General features: G+C 43.0%; 1 protein-coding gene across 1 annotated transcript in view; it reads left to right on the top strand.

Moving 5' to 3' along the window:
• astn2 (astrotactin 2) overlaps window positions 1-26,546 on the top strand; it is a gene marked incomplete at both ends in the record, with an annotated part of 261,038 nt that overhangs the window by 166,640 nt on the left and 67,852 nt on the right. The window contains one exon of the mRNA XM_084442591.1: window positions 15,322-15,472. Coding sequence (XP_084298717.1) covers window positions 15,322-15,472 — 151 coding nt within the window. The remainder of the gene's footprint in view (window positions 1-15,321; window positions 15,473-26,546) is intronic.

Genomic DNA, 26,546 nt, shown 5'->3' with positions numbered 1-26,546 from the left:
TGCACATATAAAATGAGTCTATCCATTTTTCTAAACATATATCTTTCAGAGTAGGGTGAGTCATTATGTGCCCACGCCATGACTATTCAAGGTCATCTTATACAGCCATACAGCGCTTGCAGTAAACTGTACACATATGATGTCAGTAGGATATAATGGACATCCTGTTCTTTTACATTTTTTGCTGTGACACCTACACTTTCATGACAGAACTGTTGAAGGAACCATCTCCTTTTTACTGATATGTGAGGACAGATACGTTGACAATTGTCTACATTTCTATTTTTCCCACTTGAACTGAACAGAGCCAGTCTGTCATCAAAACATTTCATAAATCAATGGCCTCCCAGGCGTTACAAATTGTGCTCAAGAACCATCTCTCTGTCAATACTGCCTTTCCGATAACCTGGAACGGTCTGTGACAGGCTAGACTGGTGATGAATGACCCACTCCCTAGGATCAAGCCAACCCAAACACTCCATTCCCCACAATCCAATGTAACCCCAAACAGGAAGTGGATGCCCAAAGCAAAACAAATGAATAAAATTGACTTCTCATTTTTCAAACTTGTGTCAGGAAATATGAGTCATGGCTCCACACTCTTAGCAGACTCCAGATAAATCTTTGTCATCACTTAGGTCCAATTCATTTTTCATTCAAATCTAGATTTCTCTTTTAAGATTAAAAAAAGCTCCAAAAAAGGGCAAAGCACTGCCTTTCTGACACCAAAAGTACCGATGAAAGTCAGCAAATTTGTGGGGGGCTGGAACAAGAGCATTAATCAAGTTGGGGACACACCAATAACGGTCTGGGTAATAGCGCCGAGGCATTGCTCTAACTTCGGTTGGCATCGTCAGGTGATCCATCTTTCTGGCGGGGAAAAGCAGGGGCGGAGATTAATAACAAGTAGATTAGAGTCACTGTTTAGATGCAACTGGAGCTAGAGGCAACCCGCTCAGACAGAAATAGGAGTTTTCCCAAAGGGTGAATAATAAGTGTGCATAGAGAACTTTTTTGCATGGCAGAGAGAAGCAAGTTGCTGATTTTCTATTTTCTATGTATTTGTCTTGTTTGGATGATACTGTAGACACTGGCTCTTTGTCCCCCACCCGATGAAATGGGACTTTAGATCGACCTGTGTACTGTAGGCTATGTTTGTTTGTTTGTTGTTTAGTCCATCACACATGTTCCAGAGCCCACCACCTGGTGGCGCTTGCCACAGTTATATTTTTCCCTTTGACAATTACATTTTGCTTTGTACAGAAAAAACTATGCTAGGGGGTCTTAGTAAAAGTATAGTGTATTCTACTCAGGGACCCGTCTACTTCCTGAATCCACAGAGTCCAGAGCTTGAGGTGTTTAGTAGCTCTGTTGGTGCTTGTTCTAAATTATAGGATTTTCATAGGTTAGTATCGAGATTAGGTGCATTGTGGGAACAATCATTAGTTATAGTCATTATATTTCACAACATAGATCAGATTACTTATTGAGGTAGTTCAGTCGTGTTGGATCATAGATAGAGTATGGCTATAACAACTGTGATGAAGTTAGTCATGTGGTTAGAGTGGGAGTCTGTGGGGTTTGGTCTTAGAATGCACCACATCACCCCCTGCTGGCCTAGTTTGGGTATGCGCTTAGCAGCTTGCACTACTGTCATAGAATTTACAACTGGCCTCAAGACCTTCCTATTCCAAACACCTTAAACCTTTGTTCTCTCTCTCCTTTTTGTAATTCTCCACCTCCCTCAACCGTTCACATAGACGGGATGACCTCCAGGAGGTCCACACACCTAGAAATGTCTACTCCAGAATAACCATCCTTTGTCCCTTTGTCTCCAAGAAATTGCCGCCTTTTCTCATGTCACATGTCTGTATTCTCGGCCACGCCTGCCATTTCATATGACGTACAATGGATTAGCCAATCACATTCTCAAAGCGCCATTACACTACTGACGTAAGCGAGGTCTCTGAATAGCTCGGACATGCGCAGCTCAGTTCCTGGGTGCTCTGGACATCCACATTCATTGGCTGAAATGACCCTTTGACCAATGCACTCCAGACGAAATGAGCGTCTCAGTGTGAGACGGAGGGCGGATGTAACACAATGGAAATATGTTTCATACTACACTGTGATGTAGCTGCAGATGGACGGACATTTCACAAATGCAGGGACAGCATATTTGCATCTGCAAGCAAGAAAACGGACTGGTGCACATTGTGTATTTGCCGGATATTTGAGGAGAGTTTGAGGAGACGAGAAAGTGGTGTAGAAAGTGCTCAGGGGCTTTTTATTTTCCATAGAGTAATACTGTGCACATAACACGAATAACACCCAAAACATCTCATAATTTGTATTCATATTCACACAGAAAACATCATGTTTACACTTCTTCATTACCACAAAGGATTATGCATCATGGCTGGAGGACATGTTTACATCTGGCTTGTTATGTACTGACATCGGGACCTGAAAACCCATTCACAGGCACAGAGACAACATATTGGCATCAAAGGATACTTGCTTTTCTCATGGTGCCTGTTTACATTGCCTTCTTAAAAAAGGTTCTTCCATCAGCTGTACGGCCATCAAGCTGATTCTGTGCTCGTTCCGGACTCAGATCTGTGAGTGGAGTGTTAGTCCATTATTTTGGTCTGTAGCGCCCCACCTTCCTCCCTCTGTATTTTCCTCCGAATTTAAGAGTCATTTGTCACCGCTTTGTGCGCCTGGCAGGCCGAGCCGACACGCTGGAAGCCACGTGTTACTTAAGGGGCATGGTGAGAGAGCTGAGCTAGGGGGGAGGAGAGAGAGGGGGAGAGACCCAGGCACGGGGACAAACTGCTTTATGTTATACTGTAGGTTTGTTGGCGTTCTGGAAGGTTCCACCGCGAGGCATTCCTCTGTGATTGTGCCTCGTATGTGTAAAGCATGACAGGACCTTAGTAGTCCACACGTGACTAATGCTTCTTTATTAACTTTCGAGCTGCCCTAGCAAGGGCAGATAAGAGCGACGACACCCTGAAGGGGGGCTGGTGGAAATGTGTGTGTGTGTGTGTGTGCTGGGGGGGGGGGGGTTGTATGTGTGCAAGAGTGTGTGTTGGAGCAGAGCAACATCACTAGGCCAGGTGCAGAGTGAGGAGGTCCTATATATAGACAATTTGTGAACGTTGCTGTGCTTGTGGTTTTTCTAGGACAGGGCAGATTGGGTAGAGGGTAGGGGGCATTCGAGGATTAGAGGTTACCTGCTTGAGGTGTCTTCCCGGGAGATTTATAAGGAATAATTGACTTTTACCAATAACCTTTCTCTCTTTTTAAAATTGTCTACTGATTGATTTGTTCTCTTTTCTGAGTATGTTTTCCCTTCTGTCCTGGTTAAGCAAATAGGCTATTTTTATAGTAACTGCATAGCTTGCAAAAAAGGTACAGTAGCTGTCTTTTTCATCAGGGCATTTGACTAGAAAAATAAAAAACTATAATTTTACAGAACACCAATGCACAGTAGTTAGTTATTTTGTTTAGTTAATTAATAAGACGTTATTTTCAAGATCCAAAGATAAGATACCAAGAAGGCTACACTTTATTACTGATGGTTACATTTTATGAAGGCATTTCATGAATTTCTTTATTAAGCTTTTCTCTGCAATAGAGCATTGTAATCCCCAGATAGCCAGTGTCAAACTGAAATGGTGCAGTAATTGAAATGGTGCAGTAATTGAAATGGTGCAGTACTTGACTGCAGTGGAAAATGAAAAAGTACAAATATGCAATCGATATTTTTTTTTCATTCTCCGTTTTCACTTTGCTCCTCCATTCCAGCTACCATGTGCAAGAAATACAATTATGGAATCAAATGAGAAGTTCTTGCTGTTGCTTGTATTAAATTATTGATTTTATTTCCAAGTAAGAATCTATTGCAATGGTCAGACAATGTCATATTATCACATACAACTTTCCTATCCAACTCATACTTTACTGCATGCGTTTTAACATTTGTCCAACCTGAATTGAAAGAAGCATCTTCGGATGGTGAGACTGACAATCACCTATAGACAGTTTAAAATAAATAAATAATAACCCAGAGATGTTGGAATCCATATTTCACCCGGGGAGATGTGGAGAACCTGGAGATACAGTACAGAACCATACAGAACCATACATAGTGAGGTTAAGTTATTATATACAACGGGTACAGTAGGTTCGGCCTTGCAATTTGATTGGTTAAGAGCAGTGTGGTTTTTTAGCTTATATGCCACCCTGGGCGAACCCCTGCTACGGCGCCCTCACCCCCCAACCCTGTCACCCACCCATCCCCAACGGGTCTATGGATATGCCAATTTGACAAACATTTAAGAATGTAGTTATGCCATATAGCATTTTAACAGGAAGATGTAACTTGTTCAATTGTTCTGAAATTTAAAGGAGTAGTAAAGGGAAAATGCATGTTTAGCCCTGTTTTAAGGTTACTTATGTGTTTTAAATAATAACTGCTACAGCATCATCTTCCATCTGCCGGACGGAAAAATTATGGTAGGCGGGCTCTAGCGTTCTACCTTCCGGATCGAGCTGAAAAAGTAAATAGACACAGCCTGTTGACGCGAGCATAACTCATCATGGCTGGATCGTGGATGTTGCTCAGTGGCGTATGAAGCAAGCCCCCATGGCCAGGAACATAATTTTTTTTGCCGTAGTGGTCAAGCTCGGTATTGCAAGTGACGCCAAGAACCTGAAACCTATGAGGAAACTGAAACCTAAATCCCCCACTACACTGAAGTTACAGTAATATGCGTACTGTAGAGCCACCTATGAATCAATCATGGTCAAAATGTAATGGTGAGTTCCTTGGCCCATGCTGCACCCCTCCACCGAGTTTCATGCATATCGGGCTGGTAGTTTTAGTTTAATCCTGTCCGCATGCAGACACACACACACACAGACAGACAGACAGACAGACAGACAGACAGACAGACAGACAGACAGACAGACAGACGGACAGACAGACAGACAGACAGGGGTGAAAACATTTCCTTCCACCCTGCGGGGCTTTGCCCCTGGGGCGGAGGTAACAAAACAAATACTCCCACGACGGCAAGAACAGGGTTATGGTCCGCTCTAAACAGCTGGAAGCCTTCCAGCTGTACGGCAGCGTCTGGGATCACTGGGTCACTTAGCCATGTCTCCGGAAACGCCAGGAGTCTTTTTTTTCTCTACTAGTAGCTGGAGTTTTTTCCATTGTATTGCATAGTGAGCGTACATTGGATAATATGCTAGCTGGTAGGGGTGCGTCAACCACGTTTCTGAATGTAGACAAGCAGTCCAGCTCGTTTCCCACGCTTCCTCTGACTGATAGCCTGAACAAAGTTGGGTAGATTCCTTGATATACTAAATGAAATGAAAAAACAACACAGAACAGAGCACACCAACGCACCATAGCAGCCGTACACGGTGCCATCGTACTGTAATGAACACAATGTTCAAAGCAACGTATTTTTAGCTGCATTATTTAGTGCACGTGCAAGGCCCATGCATTGAAGCATTAAACATATCATTTGAGATGCTAAGATAGAGTATGTTAGTATGAAGGAAACCAGTGTACTGTACTTACAAGACTTTGAATAACATAATAATTTGTGTGGGGGAGGAACATGATCTTTGCCTACTTAGCCCTCCCACAGAGAATATGATACAGTTTCATATTTGAGTTATTAAATTAGCTTGAGAAAAGTAATGGTGCTAAGAAACATAGCCTTGAGATATTGCAGATATTTATGACTCAGCGTTTGACTCAACAGGACTCATGTTTTTGTATTTTCCCTTTATTAGATGTTTTCTTGAAAGGACTTAATCAGGAATTAATATAATTCATACTTACCTTTTTTACTACATTAATACATGTGAGTGCTGTATCACCTACGCCGGAATGAAGACCAGGATTGATGTGTTTCATCATGTGTAAACCCAGGGACTGCGGGTGGAAATTAGCTGTTTTAGCTATAACCTTGTACAGTGCATCTCTCCCTATTCTATAGGGTAAATGTCTACTGTACCTTGTCCCTCTCTTAAAAATAAATAAAAATCAATCAATCAATCAATCAATCACAACATTGGTATTGCACGGAAAGCTTTTGCTTGATAGTTGCTCTTTAAAAACTCTACAGTTGCTCTCAATCATTAAACTGCACAGCCTCAAAGAAGAATCGAGCTACAGTATCAGCCAGAACCATTAAAACCACAAATATACGGTAGATACACCCACTGAGTTACATTAAGCACACAAAAAAACATTCCTTTAATGTTTGATCCTCAAATTCCATTTGATTGGATAGGCATGAACTGCCGTCTGAATTGCATATACAACTGTTCTGTTCCTGATTCCCCCTGTGTGGGTTGGTGTTGGAGGGCTGGCTGTTTAATATGTATCTATCCGTGCCAGAGGAATCCCTTCTGTTCTACAATAGTCTGTTCTACTCAAGATGTTTGTGTGATCCCACTCGGCCTTGAGGAAGGATATTTGCAGTCTGCATAATGAATACATCTGTGTGAAAAGAAGGGAAGGAAAGTGCATCTGTTTATTTAATATTTTATTTAATGTCAAGGGAATTTGGAGAGAGACAATGTTCTGAGATATGCAAAATGACCATTGGGATGGAGATAGTTGTTTTAAAACCATTTTATTTGTTAGCTCTTGTAAGCCTCAAGGCTGATTTTAAGTACATGTGTTATATAATGTAGTATCGCTAATTACCTGGCTACTTTTGTATTGCCTTGAAACAACTTCAATGTTAATTGCCAGGATGGATTCACACTATGCATATACCCAGTAGTGTAGTTCTTTATTTCTTCATCCACAGACACACAGTATATCCACTTCCTGTCCACCACTGATGTAAAAACGGAGCAATTTCAGAATATTTGCTAGTATAGTATACCTACTTCTTCAGAAACCACGACACTGCAGATACAATAACATCCAACTGAGTGCTTTCGAGATGTTTTTTTTCCGCAGTGTTCATTTGTTTTAATATACCAACACACCTTTCTTCCTCATGTGCTTGATGATCTGACTGTGGTCCTATTAATTATGCACAGCTGCTACATTCATTTCTGCACTAAAGCAAAGACGTTTCCAAGAAAACGCTCTGATTTCCAGGAGCCCGTTTGAAGAAAGTCTCAGAGGAGGCTGTCAGAGTCCTTAGATCGCAATTTGGGAATCAGACCCGCTCCGCACTGCTGAGTTGTGTGTGCAGATGCACTTGAAAGGACATTGAGTTCCAGAGTCCTCTTTTTCAGAAGAAGACTCAGAGAACATAGAAGAAATATAACCTCAGCAAAAAAAAAAAAAACTCTGCTCTTTCATGTAGCTATTCAGAGTAGTTTGATTTCACATCTCCTCTGACTATTTGACTGAATAGCAGTGAGAGATGTCTTGGCTACTTCCCATGTAGCCTTTTAGGGTGTTTCACCCCCCGCCCCCCCCACTCCTCCGCTGCCCACCACCACCAACAGTCCCTCACTACCCTCCTCGAAGGTTACCAGTCTGTACTCCCTCTCTTTCTTGCTGAACTTGCTTTCTTCTCTCTTCTTCTCTGCACAAACCTAGTGTCGCCTCATCTCTCTTTCCCCTTTTCTTTCTTCACACTGGAGCCGACAAATATTAGGTATTAATGTTCTTATTTTCATCACCAGGCAGCTCCTTCAAATCATCCTTGATCTGCAGCGGTGTGGTTTCTCCCACCTGGAAGTAACCAGGGAGTAAGTCGTTTTCTAAAACACTGCTAAGGGGATATGGATGTTGGAGAATTAAGCAATTAACCACGAGATGTGTTTACTATCTACTGTGTTATAGTGATTTTATAACAGCTATGGGGTTTTAGGCACTCTGCTTCGCGTCGTGCCTAACAACGCCCCCTAGCTGTTATAAAATCATTATAACACACGGCCTCGAGTGGTTTATTGCTTTTATACAACGGTTACTACAGCTATTAGTGTAAAATAAACACACAGCAATGTAAAATATTAACATTTATTCAAAACGAAGCATCATTCCCTCAATTCCGCCGAGCAAAATAGTTCCCCTAACAAATGGGTTGCCAAGCAACAACAACAACTACAATGCATTGGATCAAATGGGAGGCGCATTAATACTGAAAATGGAATGATATGCGGTCCCAGGTGTGTGTTACAAAGTATTTTAACATGGCTTACAGCCAATCAGAATCAAGAACCAGAATTAACCGTTGTATAATTAAAGATTTTGACTTGGACATTTTGCCTGTATTGTTGGCTGTGTTGAACGCCAACTCTGGTTATGGGGAGTGTGAACAGTATACCCGTAGATAGTAATGACCCCCTTGGAATATAGCAGGGTGTATTTTGATAGAACCTTTAGTTCTTTGGGGCGGCTGTGGCTCAGTGGCAGAGCGGGTCGTCCAATGATTGTAGGGTCGGCGGTTCGAATCCCGCCTCCTCCTGTCCACATGTCGAAGTGTGGGCAAGACACTGAACCCCAAATTGCTCCCAATGAGCAGGTTAGCACCTTGCATGGCAGCTGCCGCCATTGGTGTGGGTGAATGAGAGGCCATTGGAAAGCACTTTGGATAAAAGCGCTATATAAGTGCAGTCCATTTACCATATTACCATCTTTGCATATGCCTAATACAGTCATAATGCATTACAACAAAGACATTCAGCAATTTTCAGTAACAGGAAACATACATACATTGTATTGTCCATACTCTTGACGTGTAAATATAATTAAAAACGGTACTGTAACAACCACTGCTGGAGCGGCATTCTCGTCATGTGTACTTTGAGAGACTTTTTTTTTATCACGTTAATTGTTGCACGTCAGAGATGTTTCTGGTTTGTTTGTCCGTGTCTTTTAATTGCCGCTGCGATAAAAGCTTCACACACAATGGCGCCGCGCTCCTCCGCTAGCACAGCGTGTCTCCTCAGCTAACAGCGTGTCTCCTGTCCTCCCGTCTCTCACATCCGCTTCATCTTTGTCGTGTCACGCCGGCCTCCCCAGCGGGGTCTATTCTCCACGGCCCGGTTCCAGGAGAAGACAATTCTGTTTCTTTTTCCAAGAAAAACACCTTTCCACAGGGGTTTCTTACGCTTGCGCTAACCCCCACTGTGGGCATGTGGAGTGGACCGTATAGGTTTGGCTGAACCCAAAACACAAAGTAGCCTACACAGCTCCAATTGAGCTGACGTTATTGTATACTGGAAAATAAATTTGTTTGTCACTAAACAATTGTTCAGGAAGAGATGGGACACTTTTGAATGCAAGATGAGTTTCCATTGTTACAGCGATTGTGTCTTATTGTCAGTACTGACTGAAGGTATTCGGTATTAAGTCAATAATTGATGTTGTGTGCTGCAGCTGAGGATTAATACGGTCTGTTTTTCATTTAAATCACATGATCTAATTTCAAAAGTAGACCTAGACAAGTTTGTAAGAAAAATGAGATGTCTGACAGGACAAAGCGCTTCATGATGTGATCTGCTGTTCTAGTTTGGATTATTGTAGTTTCTACCAGTGAAGTCCCTAAACACAGGAACAACAGTGTAATACCTGCGGCTCTATTCAAATCATGTCTGACATTGTTAAGGATGAGCAAACAGATATATCCTTTTCTTCTCCAGAATAGTTCTCACTGCCTTGCAGTTGAGAGAATTGGCTTAACCCATTTAGACCGGACGCAGCATTTGTGTGTGTATTGGATGTGTGTCTTTCCCTAGAGTGTCTTGTTGCCTTGACTGTCTTGTTTTCCTTTGGTCCCGAGTCCCGACACATTGTCAGGCATAATGAGATGCTGAAGTTAAAATGGCCTCCTCAGTCGGCTAACTAACACACTACCTGCTTTCTGCCCACTCCAGCCTGACTCCCTCCCTCTCCCTATCAGCCTATCAGCTACGCCACTTCAGAGTCAGCCTTTTAACACACTATTTTATTATACAAAACCATTTTTGACTGTGTGGGTGTGTGTGTTTATGTTCCAGTGTGTGCATGTGTACGTTCTCACACCGCCACTCTACCTTGTAAAGTCCATCAGCAGTGACAAGTCTCCATAAAGTGGCAGGCCGGTTGTCACTTTATTAGAACTAAAAGTTAATGTGTGGAGCTCACTGGCACGACGGGCCCTCCATCACTGGGCGGTGACAAGTGCGTCCAATCAATGCCGCCGCTCCAATTACCCTCAGATGTGACCTGCTATAAGCCCCAACCCGCGACGCCTCGCAAATGACAGTGTCATTCATAGTAAATTGCCATGGGATGAACTCTATAAAAAAACACAAAAAGAATGTGGTAATTGTGCACAATTCAACCTCCCGGAGAACTGACCCCCGCTAAGTACATTCCCTTTCTTGTTTTTATCAGGGAATGAGAGGGCGGAGATGCTGGTTTATCACAAGAGTGAATAAGGACTTTGAGTGAAGCCGTATGTTAGCACACGCTCACCATGTTAAACCAACAGTTGTTTTTACAGAGAGACATGAGAGAGATTCCTATTGGACTCACGTCTGACCCCCCAGGCTGCTACTGTCTCTGTATCCATCATCCGGTGTCGAGCGGTGATATATCGATGTGGAGCCAAAGAGCATCAGGTGTCTCGGCAGGATTCAAACTCCGATTTTTCACCTTTGACCTTTCCTTCCACAATTGCATCCTGTGGAGCTGCTGTCCTCAGGGGGGGGGGGGGGGGGGGGGCTAACCAATACCTTCACAGTAATTACGGTAGCCCTCCGCTGAGCCCTGCGACTCACTCTGCTCCCTACCCAGTCATCCATCTCTTCTACCAGAATGGCTGATCCAACCGGACATAAATAACAGATTATTTGTGTGTTTGTGTCTGTGAGTGTGTGTGTGTGTGTGTTTGCACGCGCATTAACTTGAACGTACATGGGTGTGCGTGTGTGTGCGCATGGATATATTTGTGTGTTTTCGTCGTCCCTACAGACACAGCTTGTGTGTTTTTCCAGGAGGCGCTGTGAGACAGATCACACAATGGAACACTGTGTCAGCGCCATGTTTTAATAACTGTAGGCTTCGGTTTTCCGTGAAATAAACCAAAAGCTTTGTGTTCATTTAACACTTTAGCAATTTACTACTGAGGCAATAACCGTCCGATATTTGGTTAGCAGTCTATGATGCCACAGAAGAAAGGGAAAAAAACAACAATTCAACTCAATAACTCAATAGTCTTCAGAATACTGAATGCTCCTTACTGTACGTGCATAAATTTGAATCCGATCCAAAGGCCCAAGTGTATCAGCGTGGACATTGTTTATTGTGTAGCTACAAGACATAACAAACTGGAACTATCCGGTTTAGATTAGATTATAGGAATTGTCTCAAAGCAATATACTCTTCAGATGTACTGTATGTTTGGGTGAAACCTTGTTTTGGATCGTCTAAGATGGATGCCCTGTCTTCTTGGTCCCTGCCTGATGTGTCTGATCGTTTACTGGATAAGAACACATTTCCAGAGCCAACTTTACTTTCACATTGTTGCACCGAAACAATCGTGACAAAAATCCCATTCAGTCAGAGACATGCAATGGTTTAAGATTATCCTGATCACGTGTGTACTAGTGCTTTCACGACGAAAATACTTTTAGATCATTTAATCATTATGGTTAATACACATTCAAGAGAAATGTATTTAGCCAATGTGCATGTGCAAGCTGTATATTGTAGTTCACTTTTTGTGATTGTGCCATGACTACTAGGACTATGGTTAAAAGCATACCACTGCAGTTTTATCACAATTTGCTGGTAGATGTTGGGTGAGCAAGTGCACAGACAGAACTGCAATCGCTTCCCCACTCTGCCTGAATGAAGGGAAGGTTTACCGCAGATTAAACACTGGCAGTGGCCATTACTTCATTATTGCACCTCTAATGACTTGTTAAGGCCTCAGTGAGCATTGGCCAATCACCTCTGTCGAGGATAGCCACCAGGTAAACCAAACTGAGCTGGCAGCATTGCACAACCCCACCAGATGCCTCTGCCAGAGGGAAATCACATCCAATCACATTAGGCCACTTTTGATCACTTTGGATCGCTAGGAACCCAACAGCTTCCCTTCAGTAATCCTCCCTACCGACAACCCCCCCCCCCCCCCCCCCCCCCAATACTATTTCCACACAAGCAAGCACAAATACACATGTACGCGCGCACGCACACGCACACACACACACACACGCACATTTCAGAGTTGCTCCAGACGGCACTTGTGCTAAATGTCCTTGTGTCTGTCTGTCTCCATGTCTGTCTTATTTTGTTTTAACCCCCCCTCCCTCCCTATACACACACACACACACACACACACACACACATACTGTCTTTCCTCCTCTGCCTCACAGCCTGAACAGTGTTTCTATGGCAGCGCTTGTCACACGTAGCCTCTGTAATATGATCTTTAGAAACGTCTTTAGAAGAACGAGATAGCTTCCCCACTTGCTCCCGCACGCACACACACAGCGCACAGACTGGCTATTCTCCGTCTGTAGGCTACACTCACGGCTCACATTCTCTACGCTACGATCGGCGTCCATCATATTCTAAGTCATCTTCTATATCCTCAAAATCTGATAAATATTCAGGCATATTGCACACAATATTCCAGGCACCAACAAGCCGATCGTAGAGTAGAGAATGTGAGCCGTGAGTGTAGCCTACAGACGTAACGGAGAATAGCCAGTCTGCGCGCTGTGCGCATGCGTGCTGGAGCAAGTGGGGAAGGTATTTCGTTTCTAAAGATCATATTACAGAGGCATGTGAAAAACCACAACAAGCCCTCGCTCTATGTAAGCACAACTAGCGATTCATAAAGACAGATTGATGAAAACAACCGTTTCGCGGCAGAAAATAGATTTTTTAGAAGCTGCATTCTCAGTGCCCCGTCCGCCGCCATTACATGGATATACTTGGTTAGCGCTGGATTTTAAATTTCTGTCACATTCTGTCAAATTCCTGTCACAAAGCGTATTGCAGCGTGATAAGCAGAGTCCAGCTTTTAAAGCAGGGAAGAGGGTGCAGATCTCCCTGTCAAATACCGCAATGGTGAAATACTGCGGGATGGATAATTTCTAACTACCCCCAACTGTACATTCACATGCACACACACACACACACACACACACACTCACACACATGCACATCCATATACACACCACACATCATTTCTCATACTTTCCTTTGTATAGTGTCTTCAATCTATCTCTAGGGCAGTGCAATTTGTTTTATGCACGCAGTATCTATTCACAGGTTGCCAACACAAAAAATAACATTGGACTGCAACACAAAACTCTATTTTGGAGATGGATTCAACAATGAGAGAGGCTGAAAAGATGAAATTGGAATTAATTACTCTTCATTTTCTCATTCTGTCCAGAATGCAAGGCTACTCTTCTCATTCCCATCTGGGCAATTTCCCAACTGGCTGAGTGCACAGAGAAGTTGCAAAAGAACTAATACATGTGTAATATGAAAGCACAGAGCAAAGGCAACATCTTACTTTCACGTTCAACTCTATTGATTGCAGAGCATTCTGGAACCTTCTCTGCTGACGGTAGTATAAGGGTGATAACACGCTCCCTCTGAAACGCCTTGGCAAGTCTGGTTGTGTACACTGTGACAGTTCTGGAGAATAATTGGATTTTGAAAGAGTATCTTCAAGCGGAGAGGAGAAGTTTTACCTGTCACCCCTGAAAATGGGACCATCCAATACAGGCAAGGCAAGTTTATTTGTAGAGCACATTTCAGCAACAAGGCAATTCAAAATGCTTTACATGAGACATTAAAAGCATCAAGACAAAGCCCAACACATAAAAGGTCATATATAAAACGAAATGCAAAAAAGGATATTTTAAACAAAATGCAGGAAAAATAAAATACAGGAATAAAAGTTATAGTGCAGTGTATGAATAAATAATGATTTGATTTAATAAAAAGCAGCGGCAAAAAGAAAAGTCTTCAGTCTTGATTTAAAAGAACTGAGAGTTGCAGCAGACCTGCAGTTTTCTGGAAGTTTCATAAAAACTGAACGCTGCTTCTCCATGTTTTGTTTTAACTCTGGGGACAGAAAGCAGGTCTGTGCCAGACGACCTGAGAGGTCTGGATGGTTCATAACGTAGCAGCAGATCAGAAATATATTTTGGCCCTAAACCATTCAGTGCATTATAAACCAACAGCAGTATTTTAAAGTAAATTATTTGACAGACAGGAAGCCAGTGTAAAGACCTCAGAACTGGAATGATGTGATTCACTTTCTTGGGTGTTTCCTGTTACTTACAGTAGTAGATTCACCACTTTTTCTAGACAGGAATTGAGGAAGATACCAGCACATTGGGGCCCGGCTTGTCCTGGAAAGAGTTGTGAGTGGCATTAGCCTTGTAGTCTGGACCCAGTACATGTCAGTTAGAGCTGTATTTTGTGAAGAGGTAGCTGGATGTGCTCTGCCTTTATCAGGCTGGGGAGACAGAGGCGTCTCCTCTCTGACCAGGGCTTCCAAGTTTGACCAAAATATTTGGAGTGAGATTTATTCTTGTAGTTACAAGCAACCCACCCCCACCCCCCCCTCCACCCCACCCCGCGGGTAGCATTCTTTGCGCGTGAAGGACAACTGGGAGGCGAGATTAGCGTTTAAGTAATTTAAAAATAAGGGTCCCATGAACATTGAACTGTTAGTATTTAGGGGTTGGTCATTTCTCCGCGTGAAAATTGTGAAGTGTGGCGTGTGAGCATGTTCTCCATGTTTAGTAATGAATAGCTCTTGACATTATAGGCTATTCCTTTAAAACTGTGACTTTTTATAAGGTATCAATTGAACTCCACAAAAAATACTGCAATGTCCATCTTTCTTGAAACTGTCTGTGTTCCTAATGTTAGTTAACCATGAAAACAGCCTCTCGGTGGCGAGCTGCATTCCCTTCATAGTCGCGTGCGGATTGATTGAGCCTGTGACTGCAATAGCAGCATTTCGCCCCACGTTTCAGCGACTTGGATTTCGCATTGTAGGCCTGCCTGCCGGCGCCGTGTACAGTAAGTTACTTTGTGGGCCGGATTACATTATATTTCCGACATCATGTCCTGGGCCGAATGAAGGGGTGGGGCGGGCCGCAAATTACCCGCGGGCCGGGAGTTTGAGACCCCTGATCCAATACTATCCCTGTATGCTCTTCATCCACTTTGCACTAAAAACAGTCTGGTGTGATTATGGGCAACTAACGTCTTAATTAACAGGACAGCTACAGGTACGTATGTATTACCTTGACTGATCAAATCTGATTACTGTCCCTTTCTCTGTCTTATGTTAGGGAAGAGGCCATGATGTCCACCTACTTTGAGACAGTTGACGACCTGCTAGCGTCCTTCGGCCCGGTCAGAGACTGCGCCAAAGACAATGGCGGCTGCAAGAAGAACTTCAAGTGTGTGACGGACCGGAGACTGGACTCGACAGGCTGCATGGTAAGTGATTGTGACTTGTTTATTTAGTTTGGTACCTTAATGTATAATACTTTCATAATATAATTTATTAAACAATGTTTACATAAGTGTTCTGCGGTTGTACCTCTCAACTTGATTGTGAATTGGCTTGATGATTAGTACCAATGCCAAGGGTTCTACTCAGGGATGAACAACATTATTTTAGGGGTAATATCAGTGTCAAACTAGGAAATAATCGCACATAATGCAAATTCGCACATAAACAAGAAATTAGTCTGGGCTTCACAGCCAAACACTACCGTTGATCACTATGATACAGTGCAGTTTCAATGTGAAGGAGGTTTCACCTTTGGGAAATCTTTAGTACAGGGGGAAGGGCGAGGGCAAGCATCTGCCAGAGGTTTGGGAAGGCTCGAGGATTAAACCAATTAAATTGATATAAGCTATTTGGTTGCTGGGTGATGGATTGGTTGATCATTAGGGGGTTGGGCAGGGCCATAATCTGCCTTGCCTTCGGGCTGTTTGTCATTTTGAATCAGAGCCAAACATTGAAACTGCCGTTTCACTGTTTTATGTGTTTTCTGTCTGCATTCAGCATGGATCCATCTTGGTCCACAATCACGCACACTTTTACCGGTAGGCCAGGCCGCAAGGCTGAAAAGAAAATCTGGAACACAAGATAAAATATAAATTGGTATTGGTCTCGTGAAAAAGAGCGACAGTGTGATGTGCTGACTTGGCTATCGCCTAATATCGAGGATGAGAATAGCAAAACAAAAGCATACAAACAAAATACATCCTGACGATTGGCCATGTATTGCTTGAACATGTTTTGTTTGCTAATAGGTGGTATTCATTCTGTTCACAACAACGCGATGGGCAGCCAGGCGAAATAGCTCCAGAGGACCTGGTCCCAGGCGAGTTGAACAGCTGTCCACCCAGAGACGGGATCTCTCGTTGCGGCATGAAGTTCGCGGCTAACCTGCCGAGCTCGAAACAGAATGAATACCACCTACTATCAAACAAAACATGTTCAGTCACAATTATACTGTTAAAACTAAGATGCCTGGATAAAAAAAAGAAGTTTTACAACGGATATATTTAACGAAAGTAGATTAATAAGCAAGACGCTTTTCATCGCTAACTCAGAGCGGGGAGAGCCATGAACGCAATCTGTTCGCGGACTAGAAGAACGCGTCATTGATACCTTTGACTGCGCATGTCAAAGGTATCAGTGACGCGTTTTTTTCAAAGATGGCGCGGTTCAATAGGGCTTCACTTCTTCGAGCAGGCAGTGATTGGATTGACCCTATCCAGTTCTATTAATACATCCATGGTTTTACCTCATACTGAGTTACCATGACAACCAGCCATGATTAAAATCCTTCGTCACCCTTGGAGTAGATCATAACGCACACCATGCAGGAAGCGAGGCATCATTAGTAGCTCTGGGACATTTCTTATCACAAAATCATGTAAATGGAGCTACTGTGCTAGCTCCATGCTTTTTTCTTTTTAATCATGCAAGGTGAGATATTTTTGAAAGTTCATTAGATTAAAAATCCCTTGTTCTAATGGGTTCCATTTAACAGTTGTGCATGGACCTAGAAATTGCAGTCCTCCTACAATCAATCTTAGAGCAGGTCAAGAGTGGGCTACTCTATGAGGAGAACAGTGAGCGATATGCAGTGGTAATAGTGTTCCCTAGGTGGTCATATTCTTGGAAAATAGCCATGCTTTAATATGAATCTCAGGTTATGGTATACCCCAACCTTATGGTGGAACAGGACTGTGGACTGAACATTGCTGTACAGTATATTGAATATATAACATACAACTGAATGATAGTGACATTGCAAAGGACGTGTGTTTAATACTATCAAGAGGAAACATACAGTAGACTTGACTATATTTCATAACCCTCTGTGTTATGTTATACTGCCTTCCTGATGTCTTAAATCGTCTTTTGAAAAGTGCTGTATGCTGCTGGAAAGGCAATGCACACAATGTTAGATTAAATCTCTTTATAGGTATTCGATTTCAAACATTGCCTTACCCTGAGCTCGACAGTGGAGAAAATGCTGGTGTTTAATCACATCAAAGATAAAAGCCACAATTCCAAGAATAAAGACTCAGATGTTATCTGAACTATTAAAGCGAGACGATAAGGATATTGTTAATCGTAATGCGTCATCTGATTTAACATTGATTTTTACAGTGATGGAAAAATTGTCTGATAAAATAGGAATAAGACACTGGGAAGGTCATTTATTGACCAAAAAAATGGGTGAGGGTTTGAACATGTTTTGTGCAATTTTCATTGCACATAATCATTACCCGGCTTTCACACAAACCCATGAATATGAGGTACTATGCACTGTTCAAACACCTTGCATGTTGTAGTTGATACTTTTTATCACCTCACTCATCTGAATGCTCAGTTGTCTTTCAGGCCTTCTGTATTGAAAGACACTGCAAGGAGATTAATCCAATGATCAAACAATTTGCCTGACTTTTTCATGTGAAAACTAATCCTTTTAAGTGTTCACCCACCTCCCTTCTGGAGCTCGTATTAGAAATGCACACACACGCACACACACACGCACCCACACACAAACACACACACACACACACACACACAACAAGAGATTGAGCCCACCTCATCCACCTGAATGAACGTAGCCAGAGTGCTCTGTAAATTCAAACATTGAAATTATGCCACTGCTGCTGCACATGAACAGAATACCTTTCAATAAGCCAAATTTATGTCCTATGAGAATTATTACTATTGATTTCTGCTTAATCTCTTTAGTTTTGCAATTAACATTCGTTCCAAGCAGGTAATTATCAATATTTGGATTAAAAGCCATTTACCTACAGCGTTTTGGCATCCAGCTTTATTCCCTTCATATTTGTCTGTCTGTTGTGTTCCTGTTTCTAGTGTTTAGCTGAGTCACACACCAGCTCCCAATGACAATCCAAAATAATTGGTGGTGAGGTAAATCCACAAGAGCCACGGTCCATTACGACCTCAATGTAGCACAGTCCCACATGTGAACTGGTTTACTGTTTACTGACGTGTTTTTCTGTTCCACACCGTCACCTCGACATTGAAGAATAAGTTACTTATAGCCCCCCATTAATGTCCTAATAGCTCCTCATAAAGACGGTTTACAACACCACACATGGATGTCAGCCACCATCTAGGCACACAGAGAGAAATAAGGCTTTAATCTCTCTGTGGTGATTCGTCTCTGAACTTTACTTTCATGATGTCTGTGGATGATGAGAACCGTGCCGACAGCGGTTATGTAAATACACAGAATATTATGTGACCTGTGATGTACGTTAATAGATGTCATTGTTTGTTTCAATGTATATCAGTAATGGTTGTTTGTGGATAGGTTTGGACAATTACCGTAAGTACTGTAATAAGGCATTGTTGGTGTTAGTTTCAAGACAATCTCAGAAGTGGTTCAGAGAATTTCTTTTGGGATTAGTTGAAAATGTTGAGGCGTGTAAATTCAAGCCAGAACACGCAGGTTCCAGATCATTCCTTTCTGTTATACACCAGGGGAAAGCTCAAATCCTGGGCTGTGTTCCACTCTACTCCAAAGATAATTAATGAATACAGTGCTTCAGATGGGCCAACGTGCCTTTTCAGGACGGTGTTAAAAATGGATCGTAAAATCAAAGAGAACTGGTGAGTATATGAACGCATATATATATATATATATATATATATATATATATATATATATATATATATATATGAGTATATGAACGCATTAATACACTATCACAGAGAAAGCAATAAAAAGCACTGTGAAGTGATTGTCCTGTTTATTGAAACACAAAAAAGATGGAACACATTGTCCATCATTATGCTAACAATAGTTTGCCAGTCATGACTTGGCTGTGTAACACACATCTTGTGTATAAGAAGTACACTTTTCTCAAGATAGCAGCCATACTCACGCAGACTTCTGATATCTGCACTGTCTCTCAGCATCCTATATCAATTGGGATGAAAATACACTAGAACACTAGAACTCAATAAATGTATGAATTTGATATTGTTATATACATGTATATTTGACAAGAAACAGAACGTCTTCAGAGATTAGAAGAAAGCAAGACCAGTTAATTAGTAGTATTAGCAAAACAACGCACTTCCTTAGCTGAAACTGGTTCCTTATAAAAAAAAAACAGATAACTAACCTTTTGAGGTTACATTGTAAATCAATTCCAAGCATGCCCTTTAAGGCTTTGAAAAGGTGGCCGTCATATTGATGAGAAGAAATAGCAACTCAATTTGTTCAAAGGTTAGGCCCTGTCATTTCAACAGTGGCTTGCGCTGGAAGCTAATTTTCCTCCCACTCCTTTAGAAGTAGCCAGTTTGATCTCTGCTTCATACTGGCATCTGGTCAGCAGCACACAAAAAAACATGAATACTTATCAGCAAGGTTGCACACTAACCATTTTGTTTTATGGGATAAAAAAGGCTGCTGTTATCTGTTTTCATCATGTTTGATTTTTCTACTACTTTCATTTTATTTTTTTAATAGTGCGTATGTCTCCAACTCTCGTCCTACAGTACCTAACCTAGCACATCTGATTCTACTAAGATGCTTCTCACCAGAGACCTCATTTATAAACGTTGCCTAAGTACAAAAGCGTGCGTAATCCATGCTGAGCAACTTTCTACGCAACTTTCGGTATTTATAAAAAAAAGAGCTTAACGATAAGTTGGCGGAAGGTGTGCGTAACTCTACGCACACTCCGACCCTCCCGTAACTACGATAAGCATGTTTCTGGAGAAAGGGGAAAACACGAAGTGTGTGTGCACATTGTGCTAACAGTACATGCATTTATGAATACGTAACGTGTATGTGGGTTTGCACATTTGCAAGCTCACATGTCAACCAGCATAAGGTGCACTGCTCAATATCCCCACACTGCTTTTCACCTGTGAACCCAATGGTTGCAATTGCATCGTCATGTAAATAGAAAAAGGGCTTGAAAGATTCTGAGCTGTTCACATTTCTCACAGGACATGACAAAATATGACTATTTAGTGATCCTAAAACGGTTGTTTGTTATACTGAGTGCATTATTTGCATTTTGCCTTCTAGCGCATTTTGAGGACAGCAGACATGAGGACCAAACCTCCAGTCAATCAATCAATCAACCAATCAATCAATCAATCAATCAAAGCTTTATTTGTATAGCGCATTTCATACCCAGAGGCAACACAATGCGCTTTACAGAGAACAAGGGAGGAGGGCATACGACCCACTCTACATATTCCAGAGGAAAGCAAAAAAACAGTAATCACCCGGGGGCCAGATAAGTGAGCTGTAAAAATTATTCCCTGACCCCTCTCAACAAGGCGATCGAGCAAGCTCCAGGAGTATGTTTGTCTACCAGCCAAGAACATTTATAAAGCAATACATTACATTAAATTACATTTTCAGAGCAAGAGAGGCTAAAAAGCATCATAGGAGAGACATGGCAAATACTGGTGTGTGTTTGCTATGGCCCAGGCCTAAAGCCGGAAGTGGGCTGGTGTATGTCTGTGTGTATGTGTGTGTGTGTTAACTAAATGCTATAACATCCACAGCAGACACAGGGGTATCTATCGGACTCAGGGAGGTCTGCTGGTGACAGTGGGGCATCCACTGGACCTGGTTAGAAGGTAGGAGGGAGAGAGAGAGGCACTAGGGAGAGGGGAGGCAGAACAGGGTTAGTAGCACACAGAGCCATAAAAGCAACAGATATTAAAACAGGCAACCTGGAGCAAGCTCCTGGAATATATTAGTCTAATGTGGCTAATAACATTTATAGAGCAATAAGTTACATTAAATTACATTTTCAGAGCAAGAAAGGCTAAGAGCATCAGGTCCAGGCCTAAGCCGAATGTGGACTGATGTGTGTCTGTGTGTACGTGTACGTGTGTGTGTGTCCAGTGGCGGTCACATATCATCACAGTACTGTAAATCACAGTCGTTATGATTTAATGCGCCCAAAATCAGCTGTTTCCTACATGTGAGAAGAGTTGAGGTGGCTTGAATGAGAATGCATAGATGAAGCGAGGCTAATAAGATGGCCGCCCGTCCCGGTCTGCCCCTCACGCCGTCTGCTTTGTGAGCCGAGCGGCGGGCGTTCTTATTAAAAGTTGACACACTCTCCGCTCCCATCTCCACATCCAGCATTCAGACGGACTCCCCGCCTCCTCGCTAAGTGTTGCTTTAGCCGCGGTGCGCCGTTCGGAGCGACGCCCCGCGCGCCACATTAAGATGCAGACAAAACCTGTCGGAAAGCCTCTCCTTTGGAGCTTTATTCCACCTGAAAAACAAGTTAAAAAGAAAAGAAAGGAATTCATGGGTTTCAAATGTAGTCATAGACCTGCCATATTGGGGACAAACACAGGTGTTTCAATTTATCTGATTGGCTCTACTGCATAGAATCCTAAGCAGTAGAACTAATTCATTCATTCAGGTCTAGGACTACATTTGAAACCCATGAATAGTGACCTTGAACCGTCTTGTTCCCTTCCTGAGTTAGAGACTTTGGGCAGTGGAGTGTCCAGTTATAGGACGCCATTATCCATATCTCTTCGTGTTCTCTGGAAATATGAGCACGCCGTTAATTGGTATGCCAAAAATTATAGTGGAGGAGCTCCCGGCTGGAATTAATGCACTTATGGAGGGGTTGATAAACCCCTCCTTTGGCAGGTTTTGACTCGCGGGGTCAGAACCGTGACGCTGCCGTCCTGTGTTTGACTCTTCTCCAGGGCTGGATTTTTCCGTGCACCTCGTCAGAGTGGGGAGCCCAGGTGGCATGAGACGGCGAGGGCTGAAATCCCATTAGCTGAGTCATTCCTTTTAGCCCGTCTGAGGACAGCTTTAATGCATTCACCCCCAAAAATACCTCCCATCTGAAGCCCCGCGCTGAGGTTCTGAAGTCATCACTCATGTCCCCCCTCTGCGTCAGCGTTCACTGGCCCAGTCGCGGGAATTAAAGTTTTATTCTCAGCCCACCTCATTTCCATAGAGCAAGACCCGGTTGACAAGACTATTAGATCTGGCCGTATTCTTCTCCTCCTCTTCCTGTGTTAATAGAGTGTTTCCTTTTAGAATGCCCCAGCAGAGCCGGCACATCGACAGAGATTTGATGAATGTGTTTTCATGCAGGACAGAACCTCTCTAGCCCTAGTTACAAAGACAGTTCTCGGTAATTTGCTCTCCTTTATACACAGAACATCCGATAAGACCTCCCAGGAGAAGAATGTTTGCCAATCTCTCTGCCCTCTCACTACCAGTCAACACCAGCCCAGAATACATATGAGACCACAGTATTTTGGTATAAATATTCTGGAAAGAGCTTACTGTACATCTAGGTACATTTTGAAGAATTTCCCCGTACCAGAGTATGTGAAACCAAGTGAAACTACCCTTCAGTACCGACATGATATGATACACGTTATGATACACATTTCTTTGTATGGTACTCCATAGATGTATGCATCCTTGATTAAACTGAGAGGGGTCAGGGAAGAATTTTTACAGCTCACTTATCTGGCCCCCGGGTGATTACTGTTTTTTTGCTTCCCTCTGGAATATGTAGAGAGTGGGTCGTATGCCCTCCTCCCTTGTTCTCTGTAAAGCGCATTGTGTTGCTTCTGGGTATGAAATGCGCTATACAAATAAAGCTTTGATTGATTGATTGGTTGAAACTGGACCATGGCTGAAAATATGTTAGCCTACAGCTTCACATTATTACACATCTACATTGTGTTCCACAGAAACCAAGTAAATCTACATACAGTACACACAATGCTCAATTACTCCTCACCTCTTCTGCCCCAGTTAGACAGATGTGAGAGAGATCCCCCCCCTAGTGACAGGCGTGAGCACTACCCTGGAGGTACTAGGCAGTAGAATGCCAGCCCCAACTCAAAGGCCAAGCTAACCTTTAAATCTGAGAAGTCTGCACAGAGGTGTGAAGTGTGAACATTGATCTGTTTCACAAACACACACACACACATGCACAAACACACACACACACACACACACACACACACACTGCTCAATAACCCTGGGAATGCCAAGTGAAGTTCATTGGAGTCTTTTGTCATCAGTAGTGTACAGTTGGGAGCTGTGCAATAAAAGTTCGGTGGGATTCTTTCCCTTGAGGAATAGGTTAATAGACTAAGTTTGTTATACTGTAGCTCATTGTAGCTCCAGTTTCCACCTCAATGGGCAGAGCCGTCAGAGGAGCAGATGGCATCATTTTATTGGCATGCCCTTCCTAAGTCAACTTTCCTTTAGGGATTTCTTGGGAAATGCCATTGACATGTCACTGATACGAGACTGGGGCTCTCCAACTTGTATTCTGGAGCTGTCACAGTTTTCAAGATGAATTGAAATTGTTGTTTTTTTTCTCAGCGGCATTACGGAGCGCTCACTAATCTCTTTACGTACAGTCAATCAATCAATCAATCAATCAATCAATCAATCAAAGCTTTATTTGTATAGCGCATTTCATACCCAGAGGCAACACAATGCGCTTTACAGAGAACAAGGGAGGTGGGCATACGACCCACTCTCTACATATTCCAGAGGGAAGCAAAAAAACAGTATCACCCGGGGGCCAGATAAGTGAGCTGTAAAAATTCTTCCCTGACCCCTCTCAACAAGGCGATGGAGCAAGCTCCTGGAGTATGTTTGTCTACCAGCTAAGAACATTTATAAAGCAATACATAACATTAAATTACATTTTCAGAGCAAGAGAGGCTAAAAAAGCATCATAAGAGAGAGGGCATCCTATCGACATGCTACGTCATCCACAGCAGACACGGGGCACTGTGTTCTTGTGCAGCGTTCTTTAAATAAGCAGGGAGTTCAACCAACGGCTCTGAGCAGGAGGCAGATCGGCGATTGGTTGCTTTTGCTGCTTGTCATGATATCCACATCTTCTGGGAGAGAGAGAGAGAGAGAGAAAGAGAGACCCATGAGCTCTGTGTGTCTCTCTCCTCCCGCCTCAGCGCCGGTGGCCCCCGCGGCCCCCCTCGTTCCTACCCTCAACCCGGCCCCCGCCGCCAAACAGCACAGCTCATTAGCACGCATTTGAATACGCCGTAATTTCCCGTGAACGCATTTTCATAATTCACTCTTCATTTGGCTGCCACCGGTGGTTAACCTCTGAGATCGAGCGTGTCATTTAGTGTCCCGCGGGAGCCGCTGTTTAAGAAGCGCACGTGACGCACGTCGTAGTAGGAGAGGCCAGTGAGAGGCGTTATGGCCTTTGGAGGCTGGGGTTCATTGCAACCCGTGCTGATGCAGCAAAAAAATATGCATTGGCTAAGATTTAACAGTGCTCATTTACTTACACTGTATAGCCTTAGTTTGATTTATCTGCCCCACAGTTTTGGATAGCCACATTCCGGGTGGGATTGAATAGCGCACACATTTTGGTACCAACGCAATCCATTCTCATGCAACTCAGATCCTGGCGCCCCGTACAAGACCTGCAGATGGGATGTGTTCTCGGAGGACAGAGACTAAGCCCCATGCAGATCAACTTTTAATACAAGTTTTTACAATTTAAAAAAGTCTGAAGGTTGAAAGGTTCTGCTGTGGGTCGGCCTGATATCCATGACTTTATAATATGTTACACCATCACCCTCTTTTCAAGCGTTTCAATTAGTAACTACAGTTACAGTACTAAGTCTACTAACGGTAGACTAAATCAATACAAAGCGAATTGCAAATGTTTTTTTGGGGAGGCGGGGCTTTTGAGAATGTGTGCGGATGGGCAGTCCTTGACGCATTGATTATCGCCGGCCCCTTTGTTTGATGTCATCACAGTGTAATTAATATTTGACTTCGACATGGATTTCCCTCCCCACCGGCACGGAGCGGTTTCTGTGTCCACCGGTACGATCGTGTCAGGGTTAACAAAAATAAATAAATTGGCGCCGTTTAATTGGACTCGGTCGCAGCCTGACTTTCACGTCAAACCTGGAAAGCTGGAGACTTTATTCCAGACCAGCAATACAGTGATGACAGGTTAAATACTGCACGTTCTGAGAAAGATGTGGGTTTCCTGTCACTCTAATGAGTATGAGAGCCATGTCCATGTACAGGCAATCCTCATATCATCTGTTTTCATTTGGGAGGCAATGGAGAGAGGATAGCAACGTGTTTTTTTGTATTGAATTGTGCTCTGTTGGCGCTTTTTCCATGTTTTTCTAATTTCTACTGGTTTGTGTAGTCCTGTGTGTGTGTGTTTGAGTGTTTGTCTCCTTGTTTGTGTGTGTCTGTGTGTCTGTGTGTGTGTCTGCACCAACGTGATGTTTGTGTGTGTGCATATGCGTGCTGCACTGCTAGATCTGTGTTTATGAATGGAAAGACAACATCTGATGAATCTTTCATTCTGGAAAGGGCTGACTGTTTTTCTGGAACCTGTCAGTACAGAAAGAACAAAGGGAACCAAAGCCTGCCTTAAGCCTTTTGGTGACACCATCGCGTATCCAAACGCAGCTGTTTTGTCTGACTTTGAAGATTAAGCGTGACTGGGATGAGCACGGGCATGGAACAGCTGGATAGAGGGCCCTATCTCTCCGAGGAGATTGTCTGTCCTCTGTCCTCTTTTTCCTACTTGCGAAAGAAAGTTAGGGTTAGGGTGTCACCTCTAATTCCCAACCCATTTTAGACGACGCAGCTGCGGCCCTCTGTCTCCATTGCTTCAGAGCAGGATTACACACCAAGACATAGTCCCCCGTTTTCAGGATACGTGGTTTAGATTAGCCATATCCTGCCCGTGTGGAATTGTGTGCATAAATCCTCTCTGTACTGTAGATAATGGTTAAGGATACATTTGATTATACGTAAGGAAATTCATCTTGTTCTTGTGGATTTATGGATCGCTGCGAGTTGTTGCATAGAGCGTAGACGACTTGTCCCTGGGTTCACCGAGTTTAGAGTGTCCTACGACGTCAACGTTCACTGGCACTTTATGTACTCGGTGCTTCTGTCTTCCTTCCACCATCTTGTTATGGATGTGGCGAATAAATATCTCAATGCGTTGA

Source organism: Borostomias antarcticus (genome assembly GCF_949987555.1).
Source record: "Borostomias antarcticus genome assembly, chromosome: 8".
NCBI lineage: Eukaryota > Metazoa > Chordata > Actinopteri > Stomiiformes > Stomiidae > Borostomias > Borostomias antarcticus.
Note: the sequence above shows the minus strand (reverse complement) of the source record. Positions and strands in the feature narration are given on the sequence as shown.